The sequence below is a fragment of the Caretta caretta genome, chromosome 5 (assembly GCF_965140235.1).
Source record: "Caretta caretta isolate rCarCar2 chromosome 5, rCarCar1.hap1, whole genome shotgun sequence".
Classification (NCBI taxonomy): Eukaryota; Metazoa; Chordata; order Testudines; family Cheloniidae; genus Caretta; species Caretta caretta.
The window spans coordinates 13,210,426-13,223,158 of record NC_134210.1 but is presented as its reverse complement, the minus strand read 5'-3'; the positions used below and the strand labels follow the sequence as shown (position 1 = coordinate 13,223,158).

General features: G+C 39.4%; 1 protein-coding gene across 3 annotated transcripts in view; it reads right to left on the bottom strand.

Moving 5' to 3' along the window:
• Positions 1 to 12,733, bottom strand: part of ARK2N (arkadia (RNF111) N-terminal like PKA signaling regulator 2N) — an 87,553-nt gene that overhangs the window by 43,258 nt on the left and 31,562 nt on the right. Inside the window, exon 3 of one of the 3 annotated variants that reach the window (XM_048849612.2) lies at positions 1,090 to 10,912. The exons of the other annotated variants lie outside the window; for them this stretch is intronic. Within the exon in view, the coding sequence (XP_048705569.1) occupies positions 10,452 to 10,912 (461 nt within the window). The 3' untranslated portion in view covers positions 1,090 to 10,451. Of the gene's footprint in view, positions 1 to 1,089; positions 10,913 to 12,733 lie in introns of those variants that run through there. 3 annotated transcript variants of the gene reach the window in all.

Genomic DNA, 12,733 nt, shown 5'->3' with positions numbered 1-12,733 from the left:
GAGCATAAGCTTTCGTGAGCTACAGCTCACTTCATCGGATGCATTCAGTGGAGTTTAGGACAAGAAGCAAACAACTCTAACTAACTAACGCGATACGGAAAATTTAGCCACTACATTTTCATATATAAAACAGGTATTACAAACAACCTCTCAAAGTGCTTTTCATCAGAAGATCTCAAATCGCTTTACAAAGGATGTAAGCATCATGATCTCCATCTTATAGATTGGAGAACTGAGGCACACAGCCGTGACTTGCCCAAAGTCAACCAGCAGCCAAGCTGGAAATAGGAAGTTTCCCGAGTTCTAGCCCAGCGCTCCAATCAGGATGCTGGGACAGTTCCGAACAGTAAATTACTAATGGTTAAAAAAATTAGCTTCAGAGTATTTTCTTGAAACAAAAATTAAAAAGGGTGACAAAGAACTGGGAGAGGCACTCTGTTAATGGCAAACCAATAAAGATAAGGCTTCCTTTATTCTTGCAATACAACAATACTTTTGGATCTTATTTATGGGTATTGATAATGCTTTGTAGTATTTGAACTGCATTACCCCACAACAGAGAAGTTTAATTTTTTGTATCTATCATGTGAGGAGAATATTAAAAAATTTTAAAAAAAACCCACAAGAATAAAAGGTCAGATTCTGGCCTCATTTATATCTGGTATAAATCCAAGGTAGCTTAGTTTACATCAGTGGAGTTACACCAAATTTAAAAAGTAGCATTTCATAGATTTATAGTTTTTAAGACCAAAAGGTCATTAGAATCATCCTATATAACATAGGCCAAAGAACACATAACATAGGTTATGCTTAAGAATATGGCCCTTCATGACTTGCAAAATTTATTTTAGGCAATATATACTACTAATGCCTCTGACTCCATAGAAGGATTTTTTTTTTTAGAAGGAGTTTGGACTGGATACTTTTTTTGATTTAAAAAACACAATACAAGCTTGATATTATTCAAGATATGAGTAAGAGCAACAGTTTCATAACACATGCATGGTTCAAGTGGCATTGAACCAGACTAGCTGAGCTCTAAAATGATTCCCAAATGAGAAGAAAAAAAATCTTGCCCATTGTCTAGAATTTATTAACAAGAAACATTTTATTACTATTTATATTTATTCACTCTAGGTTACAGTAGTTACATTTCAAAATTTACAGTGTTAGGCAAAAGATACACACTGTGTATACAATAAAAACAGTGAAACTACATTCTCCCTAAAATCATAAAGTGAACAAAAATTACTATTGAGATTAGTGTTTTTCATATTTTTCCTTCATTCAACAAGATACTTAATTTAATTTACACCATGGCAATAAAATCAGAAGAAAAGTAGATGAGTATCTGTTCCGAGCTAAGATTCAAGCTCATTTTAAGATACTATGCACAGATGTTAAAGCTTTGTAGATCAACATTCATACTTTCAGGCTATTTGATGGCTAGATGGAAAATAGCTTTGTTTTTTGGATAATACACAAGCGATAAAGTCACTGAGTTGTGCTCTGAATAAAGGCACATGGAACATGGCTATGTCCTGAAGATTCTAGGAAGTGGTGCATATTGTTTTACAGTGCATGTTTATCTTCTGATGGTATGTTCTGTTTCTACTGTTATTGAATTGTGAGCTAAACATTACAAAAACTGAATATCCAGGCACTCTAGTTGGCCAGTCTGTAAACTTCCACCTGACCTTTTGAGTCCCTTTCAGCCAACGAAACTATTTTCCATGTGCCCTCATTTTCCCAAGCTAATACTACATGGGATTAATAAAATTTGTAAAAAAAAAAAAAAAACCTAACACCCACACACACTGAAGTGGGTTTGTGACTTCACTTTTTGCTAGGTACTGTCCACCGTTATCAATCAGCCTGAATATTTATCTTATACAGTACATATCACACAGCACTCTCATTCTAATGATTTCTTGTAACTGTAGTGTCATGTTGCAGCCCTGTGTTATGCTGAATCTAATCAAGCATCCACTTACAGGGCCTGACCTGCAGACCTTATTCATGCAAATGCCCCATTAAGGACAATGGGAGTTATCCTTGAGTAAGAACTACAGGATTAGCTCCATCATAATTAAAAATAAGGTTTGAATACTGGTTCCATGGAAATCGACTTTTTTCCACTGACTTCCATGAAACCAGGATTACACTCTGTGTTAAAATGGCCTATAGAGACATACAGTATGTGATACAGGAAAAGACAATATATATCTTCAACAACAAAATCATTTAAATACATTTAAGGTTGTAACAACTGCCACAAATAATCCCAGAAAATGTTAGATTCAGATTGATAATCCATCCTTAGCAGCTCTGAAAAATAACCAAAATATTCCTTTCATAGACATTAAATAATAAGACAAAAAAATGATATTTCTGACAATCATTTTTTTACCTACCATTATTACAAGTCACATTGAGGATCAGTGTAAGTAAAAGGTATTGAGCAAAATATTTTTCCTCTATTTTCTCAGGGCTTGTCTACACTTGAAATGCTACAGCATAGCGCTTCAGTATAGACAATACCTACACCAATGGGAGGGGTTCTCCTGTTACTTTAACTAATCCACTAATCTACAAGAGGTGGTAGCTAGGCTGATGGAAGAATTCTTCCATCAACCTAGCACAGTCTACAAAGAGACTTAGGTCGGCTTAACTCTCAGGGATATGGATTTTTCACATCCCTGAGTGATGCATCTAGATCAACCTAATTTTCTAGTGTAGACCAGACATCGATTTCTTTACTTTGTGAATCTGACAGCACTTTGTGTACTCAGTTTCATGCTTTCACCTGTATAGTCCCAATAGCCAGTCAGTTTTCTGTTTGTGTAGTCACAAGGCAACACATGAGAGAATTTTTTTATTAAAATAAATAGAAATATGTTATAGAAAAACACAAAACTCACAGAAGGACTCTGGCCAGGTGCAATATCTGAAACTATCAGCGTCTCTTTTTAAATGACTAGTTTTCAAGTTGATGACATCTCTCTAATAAAATAGCTGTTAGTTAAAATACTACAAGAACTCTTCCGAAGGCATTCAGCTCATGTAAATGTATGTTTAGCAATGTTTACTGGTACTTTATGAACAAAGAGGCAGATTCAGGCCTTGGATGGATGCATGGACTTCTACTAACTTCAATTAGAGCCACGCAAAAGTATCAGAATTCAATGCATCACATGAAATCACAAGAGATATCTCAGTAGTATCATTGGGCATGTCAACCATTTCTTAAATGTGCCTATGATCAGTATATCAAGATGCCTCCTGGGACTCTACATGGGGGTAAGAGTCTGTTCACACAGATCAGATCTGCAGGACCGGATCGCTACCCCTTCCTGCTTCTCCACGTGGGCACCAATGATACTGCCAAGAATGACCTTGAGCGGATCACTGCGGACTACGTGGCTCTGGGAAGAAGGATAAAGGAGTTGGAGGCGCAAGTGGTGTTCTCGTCCATCCTCCCCGTGGAAGGAAAAGGCCTGGGTAGGGACCGTCGAATAGTGGAAGTCAACGAATGGCTACGCAGGTGGTGTCGGAGAGAAGGCTTTGGATTCTTTGACCATGGGACAGTGTTCCATGAAGGAGGAGTGCTGGGCAGAGACGGGCTGCACCCTACGAAGAGAAGGAAGAGCATCTTTGCGAGCAGGCTGGCTAACCTAGTGAGGAGGGCTTTAAACTAGGTTCACCGGGGGAAGGAGACCAAAGCCCTGAGGTAAGTGGGAAAGCGGGATACCGGGAGGAAGCACAGGCAGGAATGTCTGTGAGGGGAGGGCTCCTGCCTCATACTAAGAATGAGGGGTGATCAGCAGGTTATCTCAAGTGCTTATATACGAATGCACAAAGCCTTGGAAACAAGCAGGGAGAACTGGAGGTCCTGGTGATGTCAAGGAATTATGACGTGATTGGAATAACAGAGACTTGGTGGGATAACTCACATGACTGGAGTACTGTCATGGATGGTTATAAACTGTTCAGGAAGGACAGGCAGGGCAGAAAAGGTGGGGGAGTAGCACTGTATGTAAGGGAGCAGTATGACTGCTCAGAGCTCCGGTACGAAACTGCAGAAAAACCTGAGTGTCTCTGGATTAAGTTTAGAAGTGTGAGCAACAAGAGTGATGTAGTGGTGGGAGTCTGCTATGGACCACCGGACCAGGGGGATGAGGTGGATGAGGCTTTCTTTCGGCAGCTCGCGGAAGCTACTAGATCGCATGCCCTGGTTCTCATGGGTGACTTTAATTTCCTGATATCTGCTGGGAGAGCAATACAGCGGTGCATAGACAATCCAGGAAGTTTTTGGAAGGCATAGGGGACAATTTCCTGGCGCAAGTGCTAGAGGAGCCAACTAGGGGGGGAGCTTTTCTTGACCTGCTGCTCACAAACCGGGAAGAATTAGTGGGGGAAGCAAAAGTGGATGGGAATCTGGGAGGCAGTGACCATGAGTTGGTTGAGTTCAGGATCCTGACACAGGGAAGAAAGGTAAGCAGCAGGATACGGACCCTGGACTTCAGGAAAGCAGACTTCGACTCCCTCAGGGAACGGATGGGTAGGATCCCCTGGGGGACTAACATGAAGGGGAAAAGAGTCCAGGAGAGCTGGCTGTATTTCAAAGAATCCCTGTTGAGGTTACAGGGACAAACCATCCCGATGTGTCGAAAGAATAGTAAATATGGCAGGCGACCAGCTTGGCTTAACGGTGAAATCCTAGCGGATCTTAAGCATAAAAAAGAAGCTTACAAGAAGTGGAAGGTTGGACATATGACCAGGGAAGAGTATAAAAATATTGCTCGGGCATGTAGGAATGAAATTAGGAGGGCCAAATCGCACCTGGAGCTGCAGCTAGCGAGAGATGTTAAGAGTAACAAGAAGGGTTTCTTCAGGTATGTTGGCAACAAGAAGGCGGCCAAGGAAAGTGTGGGCCCCTTAATGAATGAGGGAGGCAACCTAGTGACAGAGGATGTGGAAAAAGCTAATGTACTCAATGCTTTTTTTGCCTCTGTCTTCACGAACAAGGTCAGCTCCCAGACTGCTGCGCTGGGCATCACAACATGGGGAATAGATGGCCAGCCCTCTGTGGAGAAAGAGGTGGTTAGGGACTATTTAGAAAAACTGGACGTGCACAAGTCCATGGGGCCGGACGAGTTGCATCCGAGAGTGCTAAAGGAACTGGCAGCTGTGATTGCAGAGCCATTGGCCATTATCTTTGAAAACTCGTGGCGAAAGGGGGAAGTCCCGGATGACTGGAAAAAGGCTAATGTAGTGCCAATCTTTAAAAAAGGGAAGAAGGAGGATCCTGGGAACTACAGGCCAGTCAGCCTCACTTCAGTCCCCGGAAAAATCATGGAGCAGGTCCTCAAAGAATCAATCCTGAAGCACTTACATGAGAGGAAAGTGATCAGGAACAGTCAGCATGGATTCACCAAGGGAAGGTCATGCCTGACTAATCTAATCAGGCTTGACAAAGCCTTGGCTGGGATGATTTAATTGGGTATGGGTCCTGCTTTTGAGCAGGGGGTTGGACTAGATGACCTCCTGAGGTCCCTTCCAACCCTGATATTCTATGATTCTATGATTCTAAAGGATGCATGTTAAAAATGCACAGCAATTTAATTAGTTTTGTGTTTAAATTTAGTTTTTGTAAATTTGCAGCAACCAAGGCCACATGTCAGATTTTAGTGTCTCAGCCAAATTAATCCTGTGACTTCTGAAATCAAATGATATTTTGGAGAGATAAGAATAGGAACTAATAGCACTAAAGTTATCAAGTGTATTAAAATTAACTTTTTAACCAGATGTTTAAAAAATTGCCCTCAGTTGAAGCTGATGTATGACAAATTTCAGCCCAGAGTAAAATGTTTAGAGCTAAATTATGGAGATTGAACATTAGGCTAACTTGCTTTAAAAATACTTTTCCTTCAGTCCTAGAGACAACTATTATGTTTTATAACTCTGGGTTATGTTAGAGTTTACTACACTTCGTTTTGCTGTGTACTATTTTTAAAAAAATCTAAAATATTTTAAAGTTATAAACCTTTTAAAATAGGGCTCTAATGTGAACAATAATGTATAATTTATAAAACACTAAACCAGTGTCAAACTATCATTTGTATGCTAAGTAAAACAAACTCTTTATTTAAATAAAAGACTTGTGTAACAAACAAGTAAGACAGGAAATGCACAATTACAACCAACACATCCTTCTTAACTTACCCCATTTCTGGGGGAGAGAAGTGGCTCCAAGCCTCCATAAGGACCTACAGGGAAACTTGAGCCTGCAATCAACTGAACTCCAAATCCCCACATATTTCAAAGGAGTTCTACACATAGACCAGTTCCGGTATCTGAATTTTGAATTTCCTGATTTATCAGCTTGACACACATCCTCAGTGGCACTTAAATGAAGAGAGTGTACAAAGATTTAAGTTTCATTTGCACTTTGTTACAAAAACCATAAATGAAGTAAATGTATTTCAAGTGCACAGATGCACCAATTCCTAGTTCCTGAATTTCCAGTTAGGCGTGTACTTTCATTATTCACATGCATAAATGTCTGCAGTATTTTAGGTGTCTTTTAAATTAAAAATTTTGCATAAACGAGCATATAAAATTTAATGGCCAATTCCTCATCTGGTTTTGAATAGGCACGGACTTCAGTGGAGCTATACCAGTTTACACAAGTTGACAATCTGTCCTACCATATTTATTCTTTCACAGGAGTCTGAAAGACTGCAAGTAATATTTTCTTAAGAAACTAGAGTGTTTTTTTACTCCATTCTGAAGCAAAAACCACAGGCCAATCAAAGGTAATCTAGACTCCAATAGGCTGTTCCTCCAACATACCGTATATACTCGTTCATAAGCCGAATATTTTTGGTAAAAAAAAATGACATCAAAGAGCGGGGATCGACTTATAAATGGGTCTACACCAAAATATGATGATTTTAAACTCTATGGAATCATTTAATTGAATATCTAATACATTTTCATTTTGTTTACCTGGAGCGGCTGCAGACATGGAGCCCCTCAGCACCCTGTGAACTGCGGCCACAGAGAGCTGAGGGGCTCCATGCCGGCAGACGCTCCAGGTAAACAAAACATCCCGACCTGCCAGCGGCTTGCCCTGACAGGCCGGGAGCCAAAGTTTGCCAACCCCTGAAATATAGGGTCAGTTTATGAAAGGGTCATACAGTTTTTGCTATTTTTACCTATCCATCTTGGGGGGGTCGGCTTATAAATGAAAGGGCTAATGAACGAGTATATACAGTATGTAGAATTCCCATTGGACTCTCCCACAAATGTATTCATTAAACACAACAGTTAATTAAATTTCATTTTTAAAGACAAGGCTCGTACTCTTAAAATAAAAAAGGCCAGACTATTTTACTAGCAGGACGTCAAGGTGGGGGCCAGACCTTATATACTAAAATTTCAGCTCAGAGCAAATCTTAATTCCCTGGAAATATTAATTTCAAGCCAAAACCTTTGAAAATAGGAGCTTATAGCTGAAACTGTGACAACCTTAACTGTAGCTGTATGAATATACCACCATAAAATACAAAAACTTTCAGTTTTTCAGAAATGCAACCGAAGTCCAGAACTCCATTCAGTTAAAAAGATGTCAAGTGCTGGCATAAACAATTCAAATACATAATATAAAGCAGCAAGATAGATACTTTTGTTTAAGTGTACAACCAAAATATTGCATATTTTCCAGGAGCATAAAAACAGACCATTCGTTGTCTCAAATATCATATTTATACCAAACCAATGCAAGTGGAGATTTCCCCCCCCAGGAGGAATTCAATTCTTGAAACCAGAACACAAGCTAATGGGTCAGATCCTCAGCTTGTATAAAATGACATTGGATTTGACTTCAAAGAAGTGATACTGACTTGTGCCAGTAGAAGATCTGACTCCATATGTTTTGGAGGCAGACAGAGCAGCTGACCAAACTAAAACCATTTACACATTCATTTGTTTTCAATATTGTGTAGTTCATATATGGAAATACTGTTAAATTCTACATCTCTAATCTGAAACATTTTCCTAACAATCAACTGGCTGCCTTTGAACTAATCTATCCTAAAAAGGGCACCATCTTAAAAAACATCATCCCCATATGCAGCAAAACATGTATGTTCCACCACTATTATTTTCTGATTTGTTAACATTCACAGTAATTTACAAGATAAAATCAAGTAATGTATTGGTGGTGAAAAGGTTTTATGAAGCAGAAAGTATATTTTTGTTGTTGCAAAGCTAGGAGTGCTGTTTATTAACACTTAAATTTCAAAGGTCAGTTTCAATAAAAAAAATCCCATCCAGCTTCAATGCAAAGATTTTTTTTCAAGGTTCCTATGACCTACACAAGGCACAGAAGTTAGAGAGAAATTTAATTGACTACAACCATTGCAAAGTTATTATCCAGTTACAAGAGATTTCTAATCAGTATATAAAAGTCTGTATAACAGATGAACAAATTCTGCTCAATTCTTAAGGCAATTTGTTTTCAGATGCCTAATTGCTCCATTTTTTTAAAAATAGTAATGTTTCAGAGCATGCTTAACATACTGAATAAGTGACCCTGTTATATATAAAAGTAACCAGTCACTGCTGGAAGCAGCTTTTGCATGCATGGGGAAAACTGTAGAGTTGTCATGCTTTAAATATGCTGCTCATATTAGAATTCTAAATGTATATATTATATATTAAAATCTATGAATACTAAAACGATTTTTTTTAAATCAGCAATCAGTTTTCCCTGAAAGATCTTAACTTTTAAATAGATGAGGACAAGTTTGTTAAATTGGCTGGTATAGGAAAAATATTAAACACATCATGGTTACTTTTATTTTTAAAACAAGTAAAAAATATTAGTTATTAATGGAGGGCCTGATCAGAAGGCTATGTAAATTGATAGATTCCCAGTGACTTCATCGGGCTTTGTATCAGGCCTGTAGGATACACAATGGTACTTCTAATTGGAAGAAAAAGCTTTACTGAAATGATCTAAATAAAAATTCATAAAACCACCGTGGCTTAAAAACTGAAATTCTAAGAGCCCCAAAAGACCTCTTCCATTTTCTTTACTCAAAAGACATCTAGGTAGAGACTTTTAATTCCCATTATTACAGTTTTGACTTTATTTGCATTAGAAACATCTCACCAATACAAGGGTGAAACAAACTATATAAATGTATACTTTTGGTAACTCAGGGGAAATTATTCTCTCATGAAGGCCCAACTGTAAAGGCAACAGAAAACCACATGTATTCTGGCAATGGTGAGAATTAGTTATTTCTATAATATATAGCTTAATCCTAATTTAAACATCAAAGTTTCAAGCCTGATTACTCAGAATAACTAATTATCAGTATAACAATTAAAACAAAACCCACACAGTAGACAGTTCTTATATTATTTAAACAAAACTAATGCTATGGCATTCCCAATCACAGATAATCATTTCAATGGCAGTCAGAGAGGTGGCTCAGAAAATGCTCTTGCTTTAAGACCCACAAGCAAACAGTGCATTAAGTCCACCACGGTGTTTACCAATCTGAATGTCAGACATTCGGTTTTACGTTCTTGGCCCAAGACTCAAATCTACCTACAAAGTTTGCTTATCTCAGAACTGACACTGCTCTTTTTATTTCAGCATGAAAGACATAGCCTGACCATATATATATACACACACACAAGAAAGTATCAATGTTTTATTTGTGTGCATATGTCACGCGCACACACAGAAGTGTATGTGTATACATAATTATATATATGCAAGCATACATACAAAATTGGTGCTTCCCCTAAATATGAATGTTGTATGTAATATAGCAATGTCATTAATAGAAGCTCTTGTGAGAAAATTAACTACCAAATGGGACATGAATATCAACTACTGAGCACATTCAGTATGTATAGCTAATTTTTAGGGTAGGCTTATTTACGACTTCTGCCAAAAAAAGGAGGAGGGTCAATATATAGACAAGTTTAAGCTGCAGAATTTAGGTATGAACAGACATTTAAGTATGTATTAATTATTATTATGTAGTCAAGTTCACTAAGATTCCTTAAGTCTTTAAACTTATATTTCCCTATATAAACATTTTGGCATGCAAGAGGAACATATAGATGAATACACTGATTGCTTCTACTATAACAAACATAGCTCTACCATTCCAAGGGTATGTAACAAGGATTCTAATTTACATCTTGCCAAACGTTGGTGACAGGAGGTTTTTGTTTTGAGTTTTGCATGTGTGTTTATGTGTGTGTTTTGCTTGCTTTGTTTTTTAAAAAACCACACAAGTTTTCTTTAAATAAAAGATTTACAGCATAATGTTAAAAACCCATCACGGAAAAAAAAATACTTGCATGGAGAAAAGCAAATTTTGTTCTTAACACAATCCAAGGTAATGTCAAGATTTTAAAGACTAAGTTTTTGATTGATTTAAATCATGCTCTGCAATATTCCCATTCTCTGGAAACACAGCTGGAAAATTGTTATTAAAAGTCGCTGGAAACTCTAATGTAGTGTCAACATTTTGATAGCTCACATAAGAATTAAAGGACTGCTGAGGAAGTACTTGGCTATCAGGCATCTGCGTGTATGCCCCTGACTGTGTGGTAGGGGGAATTCTTTGGCCAACTAGTTGCATTTTAGGTTCCCTGGGCTCCAGTTGTTGCTTGCTTTCTTCATCTGTGTCAAGACGAGTTAGCTTTTCTATCCACATGCGAAATTTCTCCTCTGTCTGCCTCTGCATCTCGGCAAAGCAGTTCATGGCCTCTTCCAGGACATTGCCTATGCAGTTCCTATCCCACACGGTGCCCCTGTCAAGCAATCCTGGAATTTCCCTGGTCGCTCCTCCAGATCCCCCAGCACGACTGTAGCCAGCTTTAAAGACATTGAGGCCATTTGATAAGACAACGTTAAGTAAGAACATTATAGTGTTTATTAAGGCATGCTAACTCAGGAAAACAGTATAAACTTTTCTAACTATGGCCAGATGGATACAATATTGGGAGACCAATCTGTAGCCTCCAAATTAACCAGAAGCATTTACTTCAAAGTAAAAACCCACCAGGCACCACAGAGTTATTACTTCAAGTTCTTGGCTCTAAAAATATTTCATTCTAGATTTTTCTGGTAACTATTCCGTCACAATGTGCTTGTAGGTTTTGGAAACCAAATTTAGTCCAATCCCCATAGAAACTTTAGATGCTTTCACTGTTGATTCAAAATCAAAACATCGTACAATATTTAATGATATAATGAATACCTCCATTAAACTGCAATATAAAAATATCATAGATTTTAATGGATAAACTCAATAATTATACACATATTACTTAAATGGTTAGTGCCCTCCCTCCCCACCAAGGGATGGGTAAACACACACACAACTGTACACGTAACAGAGATAGAGATTGATACTAAAATTGTACTATTTCAAGTAGCAAATCCCAAATTTTAGCCCTGTCAGTCTTTACTTCTAAAACACTGGACACTAAAGGAAGAATAAAATGTCACAAACAAAACCCTGATCTTGCACGTAGTACGTAAGTAACACCGTGCTGCTATATGGGGGAAGGAGGAGTAAAACAGCTTCTGTTTCTGACGGCAGGAAAGACTAACCACACCACAGGGGTAATCCATGCAAAGCCCAAGCCTGCTCAAATTGATATCAATGGCAAAACTCCCATTGACTCAAACGTGAGCAAGACCTGATCCTTATCTCCACAGTATCAGAAAAATGGCATTTTGTTTCTAGGAGACCCTCTTTCCTGGGTCCAGTGAGAAGGAAACTGCTTGCTCTCCTTTCTCAGTGAGGTGCTAAAATGACTGTCATTGGAAGGATCAGAAACAAACTAAGCCGGGGTGGGGAAACTTTTTGGCCTGAGGGACACATCTGGGTTTGGAAATTGTATGGTGAGCCATGAATGCTCATGAAATTGGGGTTGGGATGCAGGAGGGGGTGATGGCTCTGTCTGGGGCTGTGGGCTCCAGAAATGAGAAGTTCAGGGTGCAGGTGGGGGCTCTGGACTGGGGCAGAAGGTTGGGGCCCGGGAGGGGGTCGGGGTGCAGGCGGCACTTACCTCAAGCAGCTCCCGGAAGCAGCGGCATGTCCTTCCTCCAGCTCCAACGCAGAGGAGCGGCCAATCAGTTCTGTGTACTGCCCCATCTGCAGGTGCCGCACCTGCAGCTCCCATTGGCCGCAGTTCCCAGCCAATGGGAGCTGCGGGTGCGGCGCTTGGGGTGGTGGCAGCATGCGGAGCCCCCTGGCTGCTCCTGCACGTAGGAGCCAGAGAGGGGGGACATGCCGCTGCTTCTGGGAGCTGCGCGGAGTGCCTCCCGATCCCGCTCCCCGGCTGGCGTGCAGCAAGCCCCAATCCTGCTCCCCAGCAGGAGCTTGAGGGCCGGATAAAATTGGCTGGTGGGCCGGATGTGGCCTGCAGGCTGTAGTTTGCCCACCCCTGATCTAAACAGAGGCGCTCATCCTAGCTTATTTTAGCTTCTAAACAAAAAAGAAAGGCAGTGGTAACCTATGCTTTGGTGCTCAAACTCCTCAAAAATGCCAACTCAAAAAAAGATAGTAACATGAGGATCTGAACCTGTATGATTGAAAGTCAACAGCGTGTACCTAGAACAGTTATGTTGTTCTAATACATAAAGGGTTACTTTATTTAGATGTTTTCACAACTAGACAAGGATCAC